Source organism: Platalea leucorodia (assembly GCF_965183815.1).
Source record: "Platalea leucorodia genome assembly, chromosome: 7".
NCBI lineage: Eukaryota > Metazoa > Chordata > Aves > Pelecaniformes > Threskiornithidae > Platalea > Platalea leucorodia.
Window position 1 is genome coordinate 58,276,819 of NC_138829.1, and position 24,479 is coordinate 58,301,297.

Sequence of the window (24,479 nt, forward strand, 5' to 3'; positions counted from 1 at the left end):
ACACAAAAAGGAAGCCTACAGAGGGTAGGTAGGTAGCCTGGGAGGAATACAGAGAAATTGTCCAAGCAGCCAGGGATCAGGTTAGGAAAGCTAAAGCCCTGATAGAATTAAATCTGGCCAGGGACATCAAGAGTAACAAGAAAAGCTTCTATAGGTATGTTGGTGCTAAAAGGAAGACCAGGGGAAACGTGGGCTCTCTTTGGAAGGAAATGGGAGACCTGGTTACCCAGGATATGGTGAAAGATGAGGTACTCAGTGACTTTCTTTGCCTCATATTCACCAGCAAGTGCTTAAGCTACACTGCCCAAATTGCAGAAGGCAAAGGCAGGGACTGGGAGAATGAAGAACTGCCCACTGTAGAAGATAAGGTTTGAGACCATCTAAGGAACCTGAAGGTGCACAAGTCCATGGGACCTGATGAGATGTATCCCAGGGTCCTGAGAGAACTGGCAGATGAAGTTGCTAAGCCACTATTCATCATATTTGAGAAGTTGTGGCATTCCAGTGAAGTTTCCACTGACTGGAAAAGGGGACACATAACCCTCATTTTTAAAAAGGAGAAAAATGGAAGACCCAGGGAACTACACGCTGGTAAGTCTCACCTGTTGGAGTGGGTCCAGAGGAGGGCCATGAAGATGATCAGAGGGATGGAGCACCTCCCTTGTGAGGACAGGCTGAGAGCTGGGGTTCTTTAGCCTGGAGAAGAGAAGGCTCCTGGGAGACCTTATAGCAAGTGACCTTCCAGTACCTGAAGGGGGCCTACATGAAAGCTGGAGAGGTTTACAAGGGCACATAGTGATAGGACAAGGAGTAATGGCTTTAAACATGAAAGAGGGAAGATTTAGATAAGATATAAGGAAGAAATTCTTCACTGTGAGGGTGGTGAGAGACTGGAACAGGTTGCCCAGAGAAGTTGTGGATGCCCCCTCCATGGAAGTGTTCAAGGTCAGGTTAGATGGGGCTTTGAGCAACGTGGTCTAGTGGAAGGTGTCCCTACCCACTGCAGGGGGGCTGGAACCAGATGATCTTTAAGGTCCCTTCTAATCCAAACCATTCTATGATTATGTGATTCTATAAATGTGGAAATATATATATATTGTGAGCTTCATCCAATGAGTGTTACCCTCTTTTTTGCCTGTTTTTTGTGCAACTGGTAAAGGCTGTGTATCACCTCTGGGGAGAGAGCCATCGTATTTTGTCTATTGCATTTGGTTACTATAGCAGCAAAAATATCAGGTGGAGAGAAAGGAGGAAACCCAAACAGCCCCAAAATAAACATCTGCCATGTTTACATGTATGGAAATACTAGGACAGTTAATTTGTTTGTCTAGCTGAATAGGAGATTTATTAGTATTAAAAATAGATTGACATGATGTTATTGTGTCGTATTTGGGTTCAACAAAATAAACTTTTTAGGTTGCTGGTATGAATGTGGATCTTCTAAGTCGGCTAATCTTTATGATCCTTTAGAGAAAAGGAATGTGTTCTCTCGTGAGTATTGCATTTTCAATATGGGCTACTGGTGTAATTTTTTTTGTGTTGTTCAGTGTTTGTTTGGGTTTTTTTGTTTGTTTGTTTTGTTTTTTTTTAATAAACCAAATATTGGCCGTGTAATTCTTTTAGCTGGTAAATGTGATTTCTGTAGACATACTAACACTGTTTAAGTAGAGCAGGGAGTTGCTTGACAGGAGATACTATATAGAGTGTTATTTTCAAGTATTTTAGAAAGATGTATAAGGCACTGGAGCTCTGAATGTACATACTGCAATTCTGCGTGTGTATGCACGCACCTGGGGGAGGCAGTAAGAAAACTGTTTTGAAAATAGACAAAAAAACAGCACTATCAAGAGAGAATGGGATGTCTTGAATAACAGATACTATCAAACGTCTTTGGTAATAGTGATTCTGAACTAATGTTTCTGAATGCACAGAGTTAGTGCTACAGTCACTTATTTTTAAAGATTAATCTGTAAACACTATTAGGACAGTGTTAACTTCATTTACATGCTGGGATGTTTCAGGTAATTCTGCATATTCTGCATATTTTTATTTGCTTTTAAAAACAGACTGAGAATATTAATTAGCTGTTAAGAGACCTGAATACTTGAGTTTGGTTATGTTCTGATTTCATGCAAGTCTATTTTATCCTTGAAATACTATATATGAGTACTTAAATTAATTTTCAGTATTGTTTGGTGTTTTCTGTTACATACAGAAAGTTTGGATCACCAGTGACTGCTGCCTAAGGCTTTTTTTAGGAGGACAATAATGTATTTTCTCTTTTGGTGGATTTACTGTCTCTTTTGCTGGCTATGTGAGTTCTTCCACAGGGCAACAACCTCACATTTTTTAAAAAACATTTTTCTCATTGTGAATTTGTTCTTTTCCTAGTTGAAGTTTGTCATTAATCTTAGTACTACTAGAAAAGGAAAGCTCAATTTATTGGCAGTGATCATTTTCAGTGGCAAGTGGAAGAGAGATTGCTAAATGGTCAAATTATGAATGCTTAGAAATTATGCATTTATTGTTCTGTATTGCATTATGATTTTCTGATAGTGATGGTCTTGTTAAATATATAAAGCTTATCTCCCGCTGTAGTTCTAATTTTTTTTTCTTTCTTTTAAACTGCAGTATGTTTAACCTAATGTGAAACAGTATCTTGTGGAATAGTGAAAATCTGTTCAATCTGAGTTTGCCTACCCTGATTGGTAGATTAAAGCCATTCCTCTGGGGTTATTTCTCTTTCCATATTAATGTTTTTGTTGGAAAAATTAATTCCAATTTGTTGAAAGTTAAATTTTATTTTTCATTTTTGTCTTTCCTGAGAAAGTTAGCTCTCTGTGAAATAGCTACTCTCTAAAATGAATAAACGTAATCTAATCAGATTATCTCTAGTCTGGGAAGGCCTACAGACTTTTTGAATATGTATGTTACGTGCTCTATCCTCTTCCCTCCACCTCCTCCTTTCCCCCCCTCCTTGTCCCAGTGAGTATCTGGAAAATCACATGTATTATGTGACTGTCCTACAGTATAAACTCAATAGTTTGTGGTGTGGACATTGTAAAGGATCTAAACCTCTGTTTAGTTGCCTCGAGCAGGGAAATAGAACCTTTATGATAAGTAAATATTAGGAAAAGGCAAGTAAGATGGTTTTACAAGCAAAATGCAGGGATATTGTAAGTCTGCATTTTCTACCTGTTCTGAAAGTTTATAGAGTGGAAAGGGAGCAAGTGAGAACAGAGTCAAAAGCAGATAATAAGACTGGCTGATCAACAGAAATAGCTTAGGCAGTGTTATATACGGGAAGTGTCTTAATCTGCTCTTTGCTGAAACTGGATGTTCCTAAAGCTGATTAAATGCTGAAGTAGGATACTTGGTCCATAAGAGGTAAGGCAAATTGACTCAAACTGATGTGATGAAGCTCTCATGCATTAAAGGCTGGCCAGGGATTTTGGGGTCGGCTTGTAGTTTGTTCTCATATCTTGGACCCGAACGTACATATAAAAGCTAGAAAGGAGGGATTTATGCCAGATAAGCAAGGCATAAAGGAAATGGGATCAAGGTTGTGTTACTTCCTTGCAAGCTTAATTGAAACTGTGTGGTCACAAATGGAAAAATGTGCTTTCCCTGACACCAAATCAAATATAAAAGCTTTTGGACAGGTAATTGTTCAGGTTGTAACTGAGGAAGAGCAATGGTGGCAAACACCTTGTCCTCAGTTAAACCCTGTGTTGAGCTACTACAATTGCAAACTCTTCTTCTCTGTTCTTCTGAGTGATAACTGCTCAGAATTGCTCTGTTCTCTGTTGCGTTCAGAATTGGATTGAATTTCAGTGGTAGCAACAGTAATGTTTGGTGTGGCTTGTGGGTTTTTTTTTTGGTTGGGTTTTTTTTTTGGCTTTGGTGACTTACTAGGATGGGAAAAGGAAAATCATAAGTTGTTCATCGTTTGTTTTGTTTTGTTTTTTCTGATGTGACTGTATTGCTACTTGTTCCTAAGATACAATTTACTAAACAACGTCGTTAATGATTTTTGAAAATACCACCTGTGGGTTTAATTCACAAGTTGGTGTTGAGCTTGGCTGCTGAGGCTTCTCTTCACAACCTGCATATGGGATTCCACAAGATTTTGCACTTCCATTTATCCTCTGATTTCTTCATCTGGGCAGCTGTACTGAATTCTTCCTTGTTGAACAGGTTCTTATGGTAGGATTGATCTCACCAATGCTTTAAATGGGTATCTGCATCTGAGCTAGTTATCAAGATTTCTTTAATCTTAGTATGACTCAGAAGTTATTTATTTCTAATGCTATCTGCCATGAATTGCAGTATTTCACTTAAAAGGTATTTTAATAATTCATATTGGATTATGAATCATATTTTGGGCAGATTCAGAGATCTAACATTAAGTTAGTGAAAGATGTAACAGTCGGCTAGTCTCACTTTGATTTTAAATAAGAAGCCTGTTATTGCAAAGTGCTGACTCCTATCCTTCCCTCCCCAGTACTGGCTCTTCCACATGTTTGCAGTCAAGCCTCTAAATTGGGCACAATTTAGTTTCTCTGCATTAGCCTTATCTTCTCTGAGTGCTCTTTATTATATCTTGATTCTCTGTTGGGTTTGCAGACAATTTGGCAGGTTTCTTCCTCCTGATACACTGACAAATACCAATCATCAGATGTCACTGGCAGCATCTGCTTGAGAAATATCTGAAATCAAAATAATAGGGGTGGTGCAAAGGAAGTTGCAGATGCATGGGAAATATTTGACTAGTCTGTCATTCATTTGCTCACTGTGAATCTTAAATATAAAAAGGCAAAGCGGACTGTTTGAAACACTGTGCTTTAGTTTATCTGTTTTTCTTTGTTTTCTAGACAGAATTCATCTATGTCCAAGCAACAAATAAACCAAAGACCTTCAAGCATGGTCAGTGAAACGTCCACTGCAGTAACTACATCTGCTGTTGATACAAAACCTGGCTCTAAGGTAAAGGAAAAAGGCTATTGTTTCAGCTTGATGATTAGAACTTCACTCGCTTTAAATCCAATACTCTTTTAAAGCTGATTTTATTAGGGCCATGGGTTTAGTCCAGAAGTCTAATAACTTACCTCAAATAAGAGGTAGTATCTTCTACCCAAGCACAAACCCTTTTACAGCGTAGGAGCACCGTATACCCACATGATGGTGTTGAATGATAATTTGAAAAATAGCGATTATTGTGACATGTAAAGTTTGAGAGGCTTCTTAAGAACGCAAGTAAGTACATTTAATACTAGTATTCCAGCAAGTCTTTTGATAGTCCCGTGTACATGGCAAGAAGTGCTGCAGAATACCAGGAATTGTAATTTGCAGTTCTTACTTTTCCGTGAAACCTTATTGCTGTTCCTCCTCTTATTAACAACTTAGATCCTTTTCTGTCATCACTGTAGTGCACAAACAGTGCAAACACCAAGTTTACACACAGAATGTTTAATAATAGAAAAATCCATTATTTGTCATTGACAAAGGGCCTGTGTTTATTATTGCACAAAATACAATAAAGCGCTGTACTTGAAGTGTCACCGACTAGTTTAATGCTTCTTTGACCTTACAATAAATTACAGTACAGTGAGAATGAGGGGTGGCTGGATAAAAAGAAGCAAAAAAATACTGGAAGAATTAGCAGAGATAAGATAGATTTCTTAACTTTGCCTGCAGTTCTTAAACTTCTCAGATTTTTTTTTTAAATGCAAAAGTGTGAAGCCTTTTAAGTAATTGAGTTGAAGAAAGGACTTTGCCAAATTGGTTGCAAAGGTATTTTTGTTGAGTTGGAATCACTTGAAATCTTTTTGTAATGTTTTGAATTGCTTAGGTGAATATTGGAGAAGATGAAAACAATTTCATGAAAAGCGAAAATAAATAAATAAATAAATAAATAAATAAATTTCTTTACATCCAAAGTGTATAGGTTATTGGACCAACACAAAGATTGTCATGTGTCAAATCTCAAGAATACATTTATCTTTAAAGTGCTAGATGAAGTTATGACTGAAAACAGTAAACTTAGTACTCACAAAAACACTGTCACAAAGAGGCTAGTTCACTGGAGACATCAGAACTGCACAGCTACAGGTGAGGGTAATGCTCTTTCCATCACAGCTTGGAGAATAGCCAGAATCACCTCCCAAAACTTCAGTTGGTCTGGTTTTGGTCTCTGCTTCTATTTTGTTTGCAGTCCAGCGTAATTGTGGCCATGCATGCTTCTGGCAGGTTCCCAGGTGTAGCATTTTTTTTAATATATGGCAGCTTTAGACTTTGAATAGAGGTCTTGTAGAGGGCTTGCCTGTACTTTTCTTCTCCACCAAGTTTGTTTATATAAGATCCATCCTTCTGCGGGCCCTCAATAAATACTTTACTGATGTTTTGATTAAAACAGAGAACCAACATCTGTCTTATGTATGCTTTGTTTCACCATTGCATGTGTTACCAGGCTTGAAATCACTCCTCTTGTTCTGCAGAGTCAGAAGGAGATCTGTTAAATTCCTTCACAGTCTAACAAAATTAATTCAAGTGAACTATCAATGAGAACAAAGGCTGTAAAGTGTGTACTGCATTTTGAGGTTGACTTTTGGCACGTTGAGAGTACATTTTAAGATCCTTTAATCTCTTTCTAAATGTTTTCTTCCATGAATTCCATAATCATTCTTTCAGAGAGCGAGTTCCCAGATGCAGACTTTAGACACGGTCATGAAGCCAGAGACACGTTCTGTTTGTCATGGCAAAGGTCTCTAGCTACCCATAGCTAATTATTATCTTTTATGAAATGCTTTCATAATTTTGTCCTGCAAATGCCTTCACAAAACTGTATAGGTATAGTGTTGGAATCGTGGCCAAATTCAAACTGATTTTTATGTAGAGCTATGTGCATTGAAGTAGTACCAAGTCAGAAAGTGCAGCACCAGGTACATGGCTTTCCGCTTGATTCTTCCACAGAAAGTTGACAGCTAAGAATTGCTGCTACCTTTGGGGTGGAGGGGGAAGGTAAGCTGACAACTGTGCAACAGATTTGTCATTCTCAGTTCAAGATGAAAGAGATGAAGACTTCTGGCTTGCCTGTTGCAGTGTTCAAGTCTGAACTTGGATTGAATAAAACTTCTGAAATAAAAAGTAATTGTTTGGAAAGAGAATTTCACGTGTTCTGTCCAACAATTTCAGTTGAACAGTGTAAAACTATAGGAGCATGTTGGAAAGAAGAAAAAGAAAAAAGCCAAAATGAGGCTTATATTTATCAAAATGTCATTATGCTTTATTGATGTGCATATAAATATATAAGGCTTCATTTTGTGAGACACCCAAGATGGGCAGTTTTGCAGAAATGCACATAGATTCTTGGCATGGGCCCCACCGTTTTGATGCTGGCGCTGTCCGAACAGGTCGTCTGAAGACTTTAGACCAATGCAGTCTACCCTTCCTTTTGAAATTTGAGGGGTATGGAATTGAGGGAATAAAAAGCAAAAGGGCATGTTGATAAACCACAGCCATTCTCTGTCCCAAAGATCTGCTTGTTCATAGCCAGTTCAATTTCATTACTAACCACATTAAAAGCCATTTATATTGATTACAAATGAAGGATATGGAGGAATAAAGATCTGTTTCAGTTTGAGAGTAAGGTACATTTGGAATTTAGTCTGTTAAAGCATCTGGTGGTGTGAATGGAAGCTTGTAAGTGTTAACTGTGCTACGCAGTACTTTGGCCAAGTCGAAAGCATAAAGGATAGTAGTGTAATGTATTTATTATCATCTGCATTTTGAGAGTGTGTTTTGGATGGATTCTGCGTAAGAGAAGTAATTGAATTGTTGTTGACGCTGATAGTTGCTGGTATTTTTCCAGGATGGAAGGTGAGGATTACAACAAGTAAATAAAGAACGCGTCTAGCAGTTGAGAGAAAGAGGCAATGGTGACAGGTATGCGATGGTGCCAGCTCGGTGGGACTGTGTGGAGCTGGAGTGTGGAACACAGGCATGAGTACAGGGCCACTGTAGATGAATATTCAATATTAAGAGCAGGAATTTCCTAAGAGTTTCAGTTTTTCCCATCTGAAAAATAAGGATTTTGTCTAATTTACTTAGAGATACTGAAAGGGTTGGACTTGATGATCTTGAAGGTCTTTTCCAACCTAGACGATTATATGATTCTATGATTCATGAGTTCATTTGTTAGTGTAACGTTGAGATTTTTTTGAATGGAAGAGTTTATGACTTAAATAGGTGGGTTTTTTGTGGGCTGGGTTTTTTTTGTTAATTCCCTGTAGATTGGAAGTTCTGTATTCTCTTATGTGTGTATATATATGCATATTTTTACCAAGATACAGTCTTCCTTTTTGCTATTTAGAAAATCTGTTCCAAATGAAAGGCTGTTTACTTTTTTTTTAACTGTCCAGTTTTAGAAAAAAAAAAAATTACATTTTATAATTAAGTTAGCAACTTTCCTCCTCAGCTAGAGGCTACTGTAAGGAAGGAGATGACGCAGTGATGAAAAGGGATTTGAAAATTTTGGCTCTTGACATTTTTGTTTGTTTGTTTTTGTTTTTTTTTTTGTTTGTTTGTTTGGTTTTTTTTTGTTTTTTGTTTTTTGTTTTTTTTTTTTCCCAAAACTTAGGAGTTATTCACAAACAAGCCAGCATAACAAATGTACTGAAGTCAAAAGCAACTTCTTTGTCTTCAGTGACACAGGCAGCTGCTCTGACCTGCATTTTTCAACACGCAACAATGATATCAGAATATTTTAAGTTAAGACTACTGCAGTACAGACAAATAGTTTTAAAAATATACCTTTTCTTTTAAACTAACTTTTTATTCTAGTCGGTGGAAGCACAGCCTGACATTCAGTATCTGTTATGCTTTGTTTTATTCCAGAGCGGAATGAGATGATTAATACTACAGATGATATAAAAATTTTAATTACCTAAAGCACCATAAAATTATTTTTTGTTTCTTTTATGGGTATTGTATTGATAGAGAATACACAACCTTAGGGAAACTTTCCCCCCTCCCATGTAATAGAAATTGTTTGGTCTTTTGACCAAGTCCAAGATTGACTTTTCTACATTGTGGTCTGCATTTTTTTAAAAATTAAATAAGGTCAGAGAATCAAAGTGCTTGATCACTGACAGGGGATCTGGTGAAAAAATCAAATTTAAACCCTGCTGTCAGGCTAGATTAGCTATACCTTAACTGTTCCTCTGTTCATCCACCCTTCCTAGGATAAATATGAGAAAGAAAAATTAGAAAACTAAATTCTGTACAATTTGTAAATTGATTTCTGTTCAGGTGCAAAGCATAGATTTTTGCCTTTCAGAGCCTTAAACAGTTTGAGCCTCATGATTTTTAATCATCCTTGTAACGTAGCTGTTGCATCTAACACTTGGTAACAGTTTTTTAAAATCTTGACTGAATTTATTGCATCTCATTTTTCTTAAGAGAACACACACACCCACACACGCACCCCCCCACACCCACACCCACACCCCACCCACCTACACCCCCTCGCCACTTTGGCCCAATGATTGTACGATTATCCAGAGCTTGGCTGTCCTCATGATACATCTTTGTGTGTGTGTTTAAAGTGATACCTGGACGCAGGTTCAGAAGTTATTTTTTGAAATATTTTCAGTCGCAAACACAAAATGCCTGACATCTTATTTCTTCCTTCGTTTAGTCTCAGACTTGCTGCTTGTAGATCTGCGAGTGAGTACTGAGAGAGATTTTGTGGTTGTAATTGTGCTCTGCAGCCTGTTAGCTGAGTGCCTTAGCACAGGTATGGCAGAGAAATGGGCTGGGAGGTCTCAGTGATACCATCCTCACCTGGCTTTTACTGTGAACTGGTTATTGCCAGCTGAATGGTAGGGGCATCTGCTCAGAAACCTGTTGCTGTTTACAACCTGGCCTGTTAGGTTTGTGCTAGCCGTAGACAGCTGGGCTGCTCAGGTGATGTGGAGAGCTGCTCGGTGATAAAGGACCTGGGGGTATTGGTCGCCAGCTGGCTGAATATGAGCCAGCAGTGTGCCCAGGTGGCCAAGAGGGCCAATGGCATCCTGGCTTGTATCAGGAATAGTGTGGCCAGCAGGACCAGGGAGGTGATCGTGCCCCTGTACTCGGCACTGGTGAGGCTGCACCTCAAATACTGTGTGCGGTTTTGGGCCCCTCACTACAAGAAGGACATTGAGGGGCTGGAGCGTGTCCGGAGAAGGGCAACAAAGCTGGTGAAGGGTCTGGAGCACAAGTCTTATGAGGAGCGGCTGAGGGAGCTGAGGTTGTTTAGCCTGGAGAAGGGGAGGCTCAGGGGAGACCTTATTGCTCTCTACAACTACCTGAAAGGAGGGTGTAGCAAGGTGGGGGTCGGTCTCTTCTGCCAAGTAACAAGTGATAGGGCAAGAGGAAACAGCCTCAAGTTGCGCCAGGGAAGGCTTAGATTGGCTATTAAGAAAAACTTCTTCACTGAAAGGGTTGTCAAGCACTGGCACAGGCTGCCCAGGGAAGTGGTTGAATCCCCATCCCTGGAGGTACTTAAAAGAAGGGTAGATGTGGTGCTTGAGGACATGGTTTAGTGGTGGACGTGGCAGTGCTAGGTTAATGGTTGGACTTGATGATCTTAAGGGTCTTTTCCAACCTTAACAATTCCATGATCTATGATTCCTGTGCTGCCCTGGGCCATGGGTAAATCTTGTGCAGACTGTCACTGAGGTGTCAGGGGAGGTGTCACACCAAGGGAAAAGCCCACGCTTGGCATTATTCGTGTCTCCTAAGCATCAGGGCGTTTCACAGAAATGACCGTGACACGTAGCTCACCTGACTTCTCAGCAGAGCTGAAAGCAGCATGCTGCTTCCTGGTAAACAGACCTTGGGGCAACTACCTAGTAAAATCTGCCCTTTGATATCTCCTTATGACTGTTACATCTACATTGCTGTTTTATATGCTATAGCACCAAAGAAAAAGTGGATTTTTTTTTTTCTTACTGATTATTGCTATTATCTTAATCCTGCATTAAGATGTGTGCTTATGTCTACTGAAATGGGTGAAATTTAGCGCAAATTGGTAAAGCCTGGCCTCAAAATTAACAGAATCCATTTAATGTTATCATATATTGCTAGAATGTTGTATTATTATATATACTGTCTTCTAGTCCAGATGTTGCCTGATTGGCAGAAGCAGTATGCTGAGATATTTTCATGATATCATCCCTTGTGTATGACAAATGTGCTTGTTTCCAGAGCTGCTGTTTGTCTGCAGCTGACAGAGCATCAGCACTCTGACCAGCTGAGAGGAGAGATTCAAACAAAGGAATTGTTCATTGTAGGAAGCAGACAGAGAGTGAATCTGGACAGCTCTTTCCTTGGAGAAGTCGGGAGCAACTGTACAGGTGGTTTGTGCACCTCAGGTTCCTAAAGCAATTGCAGTAGCAAACTGTGCTGAGGTTGGAAAAGAATAGGCAGATTATTCATCCAGAGATTCTTGCTGTCTTTTTCACAGACTGATAGGCTTTCCTTGTTTGTTTTTGAAATAGTTTTGCCCATGTGAGTCAAAACTGAGGTTGCAGTAAAACACAAACCATTACCTAGACCTTGTGATTTCCACTTACCTGCCATCTAGGTTTCTTCCTTAGCAGCATCACTCTGTCTTCTCCTTTTGTTTGCAGGGTCAAAGTCCAAGCATTTTATTAAGCTATCAATGTTGTTTGAATTTAAACAGGAAAGAAAACCAAAGACAACAGAACACTCCCCCGCAAACAACAAAGAGGAATAGTAGCATTCATGCGCACAAAGTCCCGTGCGTGTAAGAGACTTGTACCGTGTTGCAGAGACTTGCATGCAGCTCTTGTAGTACACTCAAAAATACTTCCCAAGCACACTAACACTTCAGTAGTTCTGCCTTTCAGACTTCAGTCGCCAGTGCTGCTGCTGTTCAGCTGGGAGTTGGCAGACCGTCCTGGCACTGATATGTTGATGAAAGTGGGAGATTGACTTTGCTATGTTGTAAATATCATTGTCTATTTACTTGCCCTTGAAAATGCTATAAATACTTTGTTACTGTGTAATGAAGTATGAATTATTGCAGTGAGGTTATTTGTAATATGAGTCTCAGTACAGTTTAAAAACCACTACTACGTTATACTTCTTTACAGGTTGTAAAGGCTGGAAACAAAGTTCATAGCTTTGGAAAGAGGGAACAAGCTATTAGGAGGAATCCCAATGTTCCTGTTATAGTAAGAGGCTGGCTACACAAACAGGTATGCCTGTAGTCATCTGTTTCTGTTCATATACTTCCATACAATCATCAAGTAAAAGTAAGTGCATTCCAAGTAACTGAAAAAACAGAAGCTCAAATGTTGGTGATGCAGGGCCATGTTTGGTACTCCCATAACCTTCTATAATGAGGGCCTTGTGCTCAGCAAGTGTGAAAACCAAGTTTTATGTACAGGTTTGATTCAGAAGTGGAAACTGATGAATGGACATTGCCATCATGGTTAAATGTTGAGGCCGTAATTTTGTTGTCTAAATCTGGTTGTTTTCCCTGTTTTATCCTGCTGGCTTGTGGCCATGCTGATCTCAGTCTCCCTCAGAACACACTATAAACCGGAGGTTGGCTGTGAAGGCCTTATTCCATCTGCTTGCTTATGCCCTTATACCCTGATCAAAGGCTTAATTCCAACCCTTTTGTTCTCCAGAAGCAGGAGGGAGAAAATGGAGACAGGGACCCGTTCACCACACAGTGCTGTCACCAAGACCAGTGTCCAAGCAAAGGCTGGATTATAGGATTTCATCCAACAAACAGGATTTTACAGCTGCTGCATCTTGAACTCTTAAGCTGACAGAAGCACATCCTTGAGTGCAAAAAGTAAATAAAGCTGTTTGTTGTATGAGGATACTTCCCTGCTTCTAATTTGGCAGTCAGTGTCCATCAGATTATCACCAGAGATCCAGCAGCTAGGTTTAGGGATGAGTAGGAGAAGGCTAAAATCTAAGGCTTACAATTATGATTCTACATATGCAGGAAAGTGAAATTGCTGACAGCCACCGGCTTCCTCCTGCATGGAGAGCTGTATTCTGCTCTCAACTCTGTTGGCATTCACTACCCAAGTCCATTAGTTTTCAGGACAGAATCAGAACTCCGACACAGTATGTGTTGACAGCATTGTAGCATGAAAAAGGAAAGGGAAGAAAGTCCTTGCATACTCAATATGATTGCAGAAAGAAGGGAGAAATAGTATATACAACATTCCTCTAGCTGTTTCCTTCTGTCCCCTTTCCTCCACTTGCAAGCACTTAAAGCTTGAAGATACTTTCTAGGCTGCTGATCTCATCAAAGCCTACCTCAGCTGAATAAGTTGTACGTGCTTAGGTTACAGTCTGGCAATTTTACAAGCTTTTAAAATTAATTTCAATGTAAATATTACTCATTTTGACAAGGTGATATATATTATACAGAGAGATACATATGTAGATCTCCACAGACATATATTATACTTCATTAAAATTTGCACATTATGCACCCTGTTTTATTTCCTAAGGAATATTTGATTAAATTACATTTTAGGCATGGGTAACATATGGGAGATTGACTGTAGAATTATAGGGGTTCATTGTCTGAAATATGAGGTCATACTTCACAGCTGTGTAGTGATTTTCATCTTGGTCTACAGGCAATCCTTTCTGGAGTTTGTGCCATCCAGATGCGTACTTTGTTTCTTTATTGCAGGATAAATCTGTCTAGATAAAATATGCATTGGTTGTGTATAAGGTTAATCTTAATGCTCTTTGGGATGCAAGTTTAATTACTTAATGAAAATTAACAGTTTAATATTCTACCTTGATTATTTTATAGCTGGATGTTTTGCCTCTTATCTTTCTTAGCACATAATATTTTGCTAAAACATAAACCACTTGTTTTTGCAATTAATCCCATGTTTAAGTAAACTTATGGTAAACTACTCACTGGTACAGCATTGCATGATAAGCTGTTAACTTTCCTTAAATGAAAAGTGTATCACATTTCTTGCATTTCAGGATAGCTCTGGAATGCGATTATGGAAAAGACGATGGTTCGTGCTTGCTGATTATTGTTTGTTTTACTACAAAGGTGAGTAGATACTAGCTCTTTTGAGTTAGTCTGTAACAGTTCACCTGTTCAAATCGCATTGCAAGCATAAACTAATTGAACTGTTCAGATGTAGTTAGGTATTCTGAGAAGATGTGTAATGAAACGCTTATCCGTGTGTCTTTAATGGGCAGCAAATTTCAGGCTGGAATGGGGGAACAAGGGGATGCTGTGTGATCTTTTGTCACATAACTTATCTTTGATACATGCCAAGGTTTACATTGCAAAACGTTTGGCAGCAATACCAGTTTAAGATATATCCCATCTCTGGTCTGTATTGTGTTACCCACTTGCTTGCACTTGTACAGCTGATTTTTTGAGAATGCGCTATGGCTGGATCAGGGCATTGATTCAGCTTTAATCCAGGGGACAATGTAGGAGTGAGAACTTCCGAATCCAGTATTTATACCAAAAAAGGTTGGATGTGATCTTAGCCTGAGCTAGGAATAATGGTATTACATAAGGTTATTTTGAAGTTTTGAATATTGTGTAGTGTGTTACAGTTTTTGGAAAGCCTTACAGAATATGAAACTTGAATTCATATTTCTAGGTGTTGTATTTCTGCTGCTGATCACTTTAGAGCCAGCAGTAATAGAGGTTTCCTAATTACAGCAATTAGCCTGGATGTAGAATGCTAAATGGAAGGTCCATCATGTTATGCAGCCTGTCAGAGTTCATTTGTCACAATAAGCTTTATTCTCAAAACGTATTCTTCTGTTTGAACCTAAAAAATCACCCCCCCCCCCCCCAAAAAAAATCAACAAACCCCCAAACTGATCTTTTTCAAAAAAATTCAATCTTATTTCTTTAAAAATAAAACATTTTTCTCCGTGTGTTATTGGTGTTGACTCATAACGAAATTCAGCTCAGAAGGGACTTCAGGAAGTGTCTAGTCCAACCGCCTGGTGAAAGCAGGGTCAGGAAAGAAGTCAGCCCAGGTTGCTCAGGGCTTAATCCAGCCAGGCGTTGAAAACCTCCAAGGATGGAGATGGCACAACCTGCCTCGGTGGCCTGTTCCGCTGCTGATCCGTCCTCATGGGGAAAATTCTTTTCCTTATATCCAGTCTGAACCGCTCTTCTTTCTACTTAATGCCTGTTGTCTGTGTGTCCATAAAGGAGAATGTATTGTTACCCCACTGAGAAGTGAAATGAATTAGATTCTATTTTTTTTATTCAACAGACAGCAGAGAAGAATCTGTTTTGGGTAGCATACCATTGCCTAGTTACGTAATATCTCCAGTTGGACCTGAAGATCGCATAAATCGCAAATTTTCTTTTAAGGTACAGTTACAAAGCTTATTAGCTAATCATATTTTAAAATGTTTATTTGCATTAAAAAGATGCTGTTGTAAACAGAAACATCATCTGCTTTTCTATTTTATTTTATTATTTTTTTTTAAAAGCAGACAGGTTTATTGACTGCCTGCTCAAATGTGACATAGCACTTTTTTGTTGCTTATGAAGTGACATTCATATGTCTGTTACTATATAAGTATCTTTAGAGCTTCATAATGTGTCTGTGAGTAAAGATCCTGTTTCTAAAATTAGAAATCAGTATTGATAAGTTGTCCCAGTGCTGTTTACAAATTGAAAGAAAAGTTGTCGTTTTTTTCTTTATAGGGTACTTGATCTCATAGTGGACTGATGGTTTTGTTTTTGTTGTGTTCTTTTTTAAAAAAAATAATCAGCTCAGTTCCTGCAGTTAGAAAATGACAACACTGTAGTTTTTGCTGTATAATTTCCTCGTTTCAAGGGAAAAAGAGTAACCAATCTTTTTCCCCTTTTTTGAGGGGGAGCAATAGTTGTCCTAAGTGACATGCAGTTTTTTTAAAGAAAAAATACTCTTGTTTTCATGTAGTTTGAGGTTGGTTTTGTGTTTTTTCTTCTTTTAAAAACATTTAATTGTATAATTTACAGTTCTATTCTTTGTTATAAAAACTCTATGAAAATGAAATAAAACATGCATTCGTTCTTGACAGTGGAGAAACCTGACTCCAATTGATTGTCTGAGCTGCAGCACTTAGGCAGAGTTTAGAAACATCAGTGTGTGTTGCAGATTTAAATTCTACTGAAACTAGGAGCAGAACCTGTTTTTCTATCAAACAAATGAGCTATGTACTTTAAAAAAATTTCTTTTGAAATCAGGTTTTGATCAGGTATACATTAGGACATGTAGAAGGAAACTCTGTTTAAATCTTTCCTGTGCTGAAATTACAAAGAACATGTGCTCAGCTTAGACTTACTCTTGCATTTTGATTTTTGGGGTGTTTTAAAATTGTAGCCTGCCTTTTGTTGCTTTGGGTTCTGTTTTCAAGTGGATAATGGTTTGAGATTTATTAAACAAATATTAACTTGGGAAATGTGTTTTAAAAAAAACACCCAGTGCACTTTGTGGAAATGTTTATTGTACTTTTTCAAATGCATTGAACATGAGATAACAGGGCAAGCTACAAAAGAACCTTTGTGTAAGAAAAACATTCCACTCAATTCAATATTTAATGAGTGTAATTCATCAAGCCCTCCTCTTCTAGAGCCTTTTCCTAGGAAGAAGCACATACCGAAAGAGGAAGACCCAATGTACTTCTAGGTTTCTACTGCTCTTGAATAACTATTAGTGCAGACTGGGGAAGGAGATAAAGAAAGTAGCGATAGTTGCTTTAGAGTTTTAAAAAAAAAAAAAAAAAAAATCTGCTTTTTATTTTATTGAAAGGATGTTTGAAAATGTTAATTGACTGTATATTAGGATTATTAACCAGTTTAACACTTATGAGTGATAAGGGGGGGAAAAAACCTCTCTGTGTCTGTGTGCATATATATAAATATATATATAATATATATATAAATATATGCACACACACACGTAGTTTCCAAGCAGCATGTTCTGTAGGCAAGCTCTCAAGTCACCACTGCAAAGCTGTGCCTCTCCTTTCCTGTGGGGTAGAATCCATGGTTAAATGTTTTCAGAAGCAATTACAGACTTTCCTTGTTCCTTTTAGGATGTCATACGTATATGAGCTCTACCAGGTCTTTAATCTGAGTCTTTTTCTGAAAATCAGCATGAGCCAGTAACCTGAGACTTTCAACATAGGGTCATTACTAAAAAGTTGATATAGAAGGAGGGAGTTAATAGCAAAAGAAACTTTATGCAAGAAATCTATATAAAAAATCCATAACATACATTTCATGTATTCATTTGTCCGGCCAGTCTTAGCACTGCTTTAGGTGTTTGATGATTGACTGCAGACTTGATGCTGCAGTTTCATTTTATTTAGAACTAAGTCCTAGGACAGTAGGAGGATTTTGTAAGATTCCTGTCGCATGGACCCCATCCAACACTGACGTTCAATGGTCGTGGAGTCGGCTGTGGGTGCACGGCGGCAGGAGCACGGCCGTACTGGCATTCCATCACTCACCAGCCATTACCTTTATCTAATCTCTTCGGTACACTTCGATAGCCAGAGCGTAGACGGACATTCTGTCTCTCAACATAGTGCAGCCAGAAATAGAAAACACAAGCAGATTAAGCCCAAAATAAAGATAGGACTTTTTTGCATTTAAGTCCTGAATGAGTGGGAGAATGTGCCATGTCACTTTTTACATTTATTTGTATTTTTGTAAATCCTCTGTTACAATAGTGGTATTGGCGCTCATTTTAAATGGCTGTTCTGAGCAACAAAGAGTTTTTGAAGCTAGGAAAGCATTCAAACTGCAAAAAATGTCAACATTTTGGTTTGTAAAACTGAAGGAAGGAAATTTACTTAGCAGATACATGAATGCTTTTTGCATATGATTCAGTTAGAGGGAGGTTTCTAAAGTACATGCTCACTAGGATATATGTTAAACCCTGCTAGCTGTTAACATGTACACCCTAGGAGTTCTCAGAATTCTTGTGCTTTTATCATCTCCTAAGGCCCAGCTTTAAGCTTGTGTGTCTCTTTGGGAGTTTAACAATTACAGGCCTGCAGAACTGTGTACAGGCTGTTCAAATGCAATCAAAAACCTACTTTGAAGTGTAGCAGTATGTATGTTAAATTGTTTTGTTTAGAAACTCTCTTTTATTTATCTTGATGAATGTTTCACATTGTTTATTTGTCCCAAGCAAAGTGCTGTGACTGGCTGTAAGCTACTGTCATTAAGCTGTGTGACAGCCTTTTAGAACTCAAGATCCTTAGTTCAGTAGCTAGCATCTTAAAGATATTAAGTTAATCTAATTGCTGTATTGTTAATATAGTAATTTTTTGCTGATAAATATGTGAGGGAGCACAAATCCAATGTATAGATTTGCACAACATTAATATATAGCTGGAAATACTCCCTGTGATGAATAGAGAATTGACTGTACTTTTTAGTAATACAACAATTTTAAACACGAGTAAACATTAACCTTCAATTTATGAAGGTTAATTTCATCACAGTCTCTTTAGAAGCCTCATTGTCCTCAATCATGAAAATTATTTTTAATTGGTCTTATATGTGTCAAAATATATGAGAGAACACTGAATGTAAACTCATTTATATGAATCTGACTGTAATACAAATTGAGAAACTTGGAAGGCCTACCAACGTTGGCTGTAAAGAAGACGACAAAACTTCACGCAAAGACAATATATGCAAGTATATGTTTGTATTTAGGTGCATATCTTGCTACCAAATAAAGTCAATGAAGGATGCTCTGATGTTCCTGTAAGAGGGAGGAAGTAGTGCTGGAGATAGAAGTTACTCCTTTTTATTTTGGTACTACACCCTTTCAGCGTGAGGGCATTCAGAGCCGAGGAAGTCAGGCCAAATCATTACTTCCAGAAGACGCAACTGCAGCTTGTTTTTAAACATCTTTTCGTTATTGACATTCTAAGACTTACTAATGGAAGTATCTGTTCATTGCTTTAGGCCTCCTGGGACAAGGGCAAACTTCTTATCTTTTTCCTTGATCTGACTGGTTTTCCTAAAAAATTTTGACATAGTTTGTTCATTTATGTTCTCTGGATCATTGTTGCTTCCTTGGGATCCCATATTGCTTATAAAGCTTCTCTGGGTCTGGGGAGTCAGGTGAAGAAATGCCAAGGGCTATAAATTTGAGAGGTGCCATTTTAGAATTTGGAAGAGAGAAGGTTTTAGCTTCTAGAAGTCCTGAAAAAGCTCAATATTATTTGAGGGTGAAAGACAAGTCAGATTGTAGTGTGCTGTTGTTGTGTTTATAGTGAAGGCTCAGAGTATCATTTCAATTTTTGCTCATAAATGTTTCATAAATATCAAACTTCAGGAGAAGGGAGAATTTTCTGTATTTTATCGCTTATTGAGAGGACTAACTTTGAAAGATTACAGTTATTAGAAAACTGTTCCCCTCCCCATCCCTCTGTCCTATGAACTGTGGCTTTTTCTCTCCTGGGAATTTTGAATTATTGGATGTGAACATGACAGCTCTAGGCATTAGTTACTTTTAGTATAGTCTTTTGTTAAGTATTTTCTTTGGAAACGTGAATCTTTTCATGATTTTAACTTGTTTAACTTTTTGTCCTTATCTTGTCCTATTGATATGCCCTTGGGGTTTACTGTCCATTTCTCCTTCTGTGCATTATGGGAGAGAGACTGCTTTTCTGCTCAATCTATCCACATTAAGGCATCTGAATGCATGAATAGGTACCAATATTATTTTTTCCCTGTTGTGTGTATGGTGTACGTGTGCGCATGTGCTGTGTTTTAGGCTTTTTAGTATGCTGTAGTCATCCTAATAGCTATTGCTTTAAAAAAAAAAAAAAAAAAAAAAAAGAACTGCTAGCTTCTGTGTCTGCTAGCAGTGACAGCTACGGGACATTGGCGCAAAGTGGCTTTCTTGCATATAAAACATGCTACTAATCAATAACTGAAATATATTTGAATTTTCCTTTAACCGGTTTTATATATTACGAACTTCAGAATGTCGTGTTTGTTGATAATAACACACCATCTCTGTTATCCCTTCTGAAGCTATGAATGTTTATGGCTGTGATAGCTTCAGTCTCTCAAGGGAGAATAGTGCAACATACTTTGCATTTTTATACTGTTTTCTCCTACAGCCTCTTAGGCAATGCTTTCAGCTGTGTTCATCACGTGCTGCTGAAAGAGAACCTGAAAGGTGAATGGGTTACGTTGATCAGGACACACAGGTCAACTAAGACAGACAGCTGTTAAATCCATTTATTGATGTGGTACGCAGTCTCCGCAGTTAGTTACCCAGAGGTTCTGGTGTTTTTCAGCAAGTATATAACCAGGAATGATAGGGTCCTACTGTGCCATCTGCAGCGCGGCATACGTAGTCTGCTTTTCTGCAGGAGTTGCTTCACTTTTGAATTCTAGCATCATCTTCTACGGGCTCAACGTGGTCTGTGAAGGAATCCTGTAGTGGTAAGGTCTAGCGTTAAAATCACTGATTTCCTTTGCATCTGGAGCTGCCAAGTTTTGGTCTGTTCTTACACTGAATGCTAACCATAAATTGCAGTGAATTAAATGCTTCTAAATCATATTTGGTTTGACCACTTGTAACAGGCTCAAAATGGCGAGAAAAAAAAAAAAGATCCCAATAACAACAAAGAAAACCCAAACCCAAAGAACTCAACCAGGCAAACATGAAAAAAATCCTTTGATTCCTAAGTACCCAATTGATCAGAGCTACTGTTTCATGTGCGTAAGTCCTGTTTTCCTGTGTTAAGGTAGGTAGGCAGCTAATGGTGGGGAAGGAGAAACCACCTTGTATTGCCTTATCGGCTAACGCTGTTGGGAAGCAGAGACTCTTTCTAGCAGAAGAGACTTGGACTTGTCTATGTCACACTTTCCTCCTCTTCTTCACCTCCTCCTCCTTCTAGCTGGCTGTTGTGTTGCAGTCTCACCCTTTCCACCACGGGTGTGATGGCAGGCCAGGGACCGACCCCTGCGGAGGCTGTGTTACCACAGTTTTAAAAACAAACTGAGACTTCCTTGCTTGAGGCGCATAAGGGAAAGACCACGTTTCACATGTGTGTAAGAACAGGCTGCAATAGAAAGGGAGTAAATTTTCCGCAAAACTTAAAGCACTGTAATAGCAAGCAAATATTTTGCTCTTTGGAGTTGTTGATACAGGTCTCTAACATTATGGTAATTTGGGAAATTCAGGGTAAACAACTCAAATTGTAAAATTTAGGGAGGGCCGCACCAGATTAAATAGCCTGGGTTTTGTCAAAACTATTGCTGTGTTTCTGAAGCCATCTGTGATTGTAGAGTGGGTTTCTTTTATTTGGAATAATGAGGGGGAGAGGATTTCATCAAAATAAAACCACCAGTCATTTAGGGAAGATTTGTGAAATATGTTTAACTTTTAAAAGAAGATGTAGCCAAGGTAAAAAGTTGAGATAATTTTTTTCCTTTTAAAAAACCCTCTGTCTCAGAAGTGTTTCATGACATTAGCTTTTGTGTGTGATAGCAGGTTTAGTTTTATAAAAAGCAGTTTAAATTACTAATTTTGTTTTAATATCATTACAAGAGCTTTCAAGCTGAGTATACCATCTGCAGTTCTTTGGGAAGTAACGAGATGAATCCCTCCCTGCTAATCTGAAGCGCATCTGTAAAGTAACTTTGAGGAAATATAGTCAAGTGTTTCAGGACTGATATGACTTAGTAGTAGCTGTACTATCGCTTATAGAAATGTGGATGAGACTTGATTGCATTTAACTAGCTTACAGTTACAAAGACATTACATATTGAATACATTTGAATATTGAATATATTTATAGAGGGATTTCCAAATACATCTAGTTTGCAGTGGAATTTCATGGAGTATTTTGGTGTGCAGAGATACTTGTCAATATTTTGTGCTGTGATAATTCCATCAGTATTACTAACTTTATCAGTAAGTCTTGTGATTTTGCAGCTAATATATAGAGAGGTTCAACTGCACGCTTTAACCAAAAGATCTTAACATGCATTATAATCAGTTCTTAAATAAGCAGTTTAATTGCTTCAATTGTAAGATTTTTGTCTGTGTTATGTCTGAATAAATTGCTTTATTAAATGAGCTGGGAAAATTGGCTTGCTTACGCATGTCTCAGTGAGAATTTCTTTAATTTGTTTTGTATGGTATTTATGGCAAATGAAATGTATCTGTTAAGAGAAAATGAAAAGCTGAAATTTCCTACTATGAAAAACAGAAGCGCTGCACTTTTAGCTTAATAGTGCGAGAAAGAGGTAGAGGAATTTCAGCAAAAATCACAAGAGTGCTGTTTGAGTTTGCTGCACTACAGTCTGTTGTGGCAGTGTAATAATTTTACCCAAAATTCAAGAAAAAGTCAAAGAATCTGCAAAGTTATTTAAAGATATCAGGAAAAGTTACAGAAAATTTTCTGGGGGAAAAATTGAAAGGGCTGTCTGACTTTTATTTCTTTTCTTTTGTTTCTTGCAGGCTGTTCATACAGGTATGCGGGCATATATTTATAATAAGAATTCTGTTATTGGCTCTCAGGCAGAGCATTCAGGGATGCGGACATACTACTTCAGTGCAGATACCCAAGAGGATATGAATGGCTGGATCCGGGCTATGAACCAAGCTGCTCTTATGCAAACACGCTCTTCACTGAAAAGGCAAGTTTAATACACAAACTGTTAGCTTTTAAAAATTTTTAAAATATATATATTTATATATATATATAAAAATCAGATTAGTGATGATTTCTGAAAGTGATATTTGTAAATGTGTGCAAGAAACTCATTCCTATTTTAAAGAAATAATTCTTTTTAATTTACATGCTGTTGCAAATCAGTGAACTAACATTAATTAAGAAAACCTGGTGTTCAGTATTTGTGTTTACACACAAATTGTGTGCCCATATTTAGTGACATGGATTAATTTCTGTATATATATAATTTTTTAGGGAATTTCAGTTAAAAAGTTAGTTTTTTGTGAGCAAATTCATAGACCTGCAACAGGCAATTGACAGCCTTGAGGAGAGATAAGTAAAAGGGAAAAGATAGAAGAGTAACAAGTTGCTTCAAAAGAGTGTTCAGAAGTAGGATTAAAATGCTGTTAAGAGGGAAAGGAGTGTTAAAGATGGGTAGGTCATAAGTGCATAGAGTTTTGGGTATTAACTAATTTATGCAGGTATTAACTGCTTATTTTTTTACTTACTTTGGTGGCCTTTAGTACTTGTAAGAGCTTTTTATGTTTTTCTTGGTGTAGAAAAAAAGCACTGTGACAACAGGTGGTTGTCCTTTGTCCCATTGTTAGTCCCAGTGCTAGAGGCAAATGAATTCAGCTGTGCCTTCATGTGCCTCCATTTTTTCCCTTTTCTTAAAATTGGTGTAGCTTTCTTGATGTTTTGACTTTGGGAATGTGATTCTTTCCCTACAACTCCTTGTGAAAGAAGACTCCGTACTGTGAGACAACCCTGCTTTTAACCTTTGGGGCTGTGAGGATTAAAATGTCATAGTGCAGTTTCTCACTACTGCTTGCTACTGGCAAATCAAATATAAGCAAAGGATCAACATCTCTTCCAGAGCTTTGCATCCTATGTGATTTTGTGTTGAGATTTTCTGGATTTAATTTAAATTTCAAATAACATGTAACCCATTACCTGTTTTTTCTTTGTAAATATAGGAATAATTGAAAGAAAAATTGGGGAGGTCTGGCATGTTAGAAGTATTGATCCAGTGTCCTTCCTCCTAGTAGACTATGCATTTTGCGACACTAAGTAGACTGAAGTGAAAACAATTGATTTGTGGCACTTGCTCATAGTTTACCTTCCATAAAGCTTTAGAGAAACTGAACTTAGTTTCAGAGAAGATGAGGTGCTACTCCAAGATCAATGATACTCCATTGAATTGTAAAAGAAAAAAATGTTGTTGAGAAGCTTATCAGTATAAGGAGATGAAGAAAATTGCAAATGACGTATGTAATGTGTCAAAAGCAACATAAAACTTTTAGGATCCTTAGACATTTTACAGTGTGTTGTAAGTTTAATACCAAGATTTCTGGCAAGGAATTTTTCAAATATTTAGACAATAAGGTAAATAAGTAAACTAGTGTGCATTGCAGCATGTGTTAGGAGCAACGGAGATATACTTTGTATTTCATTTTTTGCAGGAATAGTCCCCAGGTTAGAAATTCCCTGGACAATGATAGTACTGACTCAAATGTAGATATTGTTCTGTCCTCTTGGCCAGCAATGACTAGGCCCTAAGGCATCTACAAAGATATGAAAGACTTTTTTGACCTTGAAATGAGTAGTTGGCAGTTTGGTTTTGTTTTTTTTGCTTTCGGTGTTTCCCAGGATAGGAAGACTTTCTTATTTACAGTTGTTTGTACGTAATATTACACAAATCGAACACTTCTTTCATACAATAT

The 24,479-nt window shown here is 37.9% G+C and overlaps 1 protein-coding gene across 2 annotated transcripts in view; it reads left to right on the forward strand.

Moving 5' to 3' along the window:
* Positions 1–24,479, forward strand: part of PLEKHA7 (pleckstrin homology domain containing A7) — a gene marked incomplete at both ends in the record, with an annotated part of 166,457 nt that overhangs the window by 100,669 nt on the left and 41,309 nt on the right. For both annotated transcript variants that reach the window (XM_082316621.1, XM_082316620.1), the window contains 5 exons: positions 4,875–4,986; positions 12,162–12,266; positions 14,044–14,116; positions 15,315–15,415; positions 22,542–22,720. In XM_082316621.1, the coding sequence (XP_082172747.1) occupies positions 4,875–4,986; positions 12,162–12,266; positions 14,044–14,116; positions 15,315–15,415; positions 22,542–22,720 (570 nt within the window). The remainder of the gene's footprint in view (positions 1–4,874; positions 4,987–12,161; positions 12,267–14,043; positions 14,117–15,314; positions 15,416–22,541; positions 22,721–24,479) is intronic.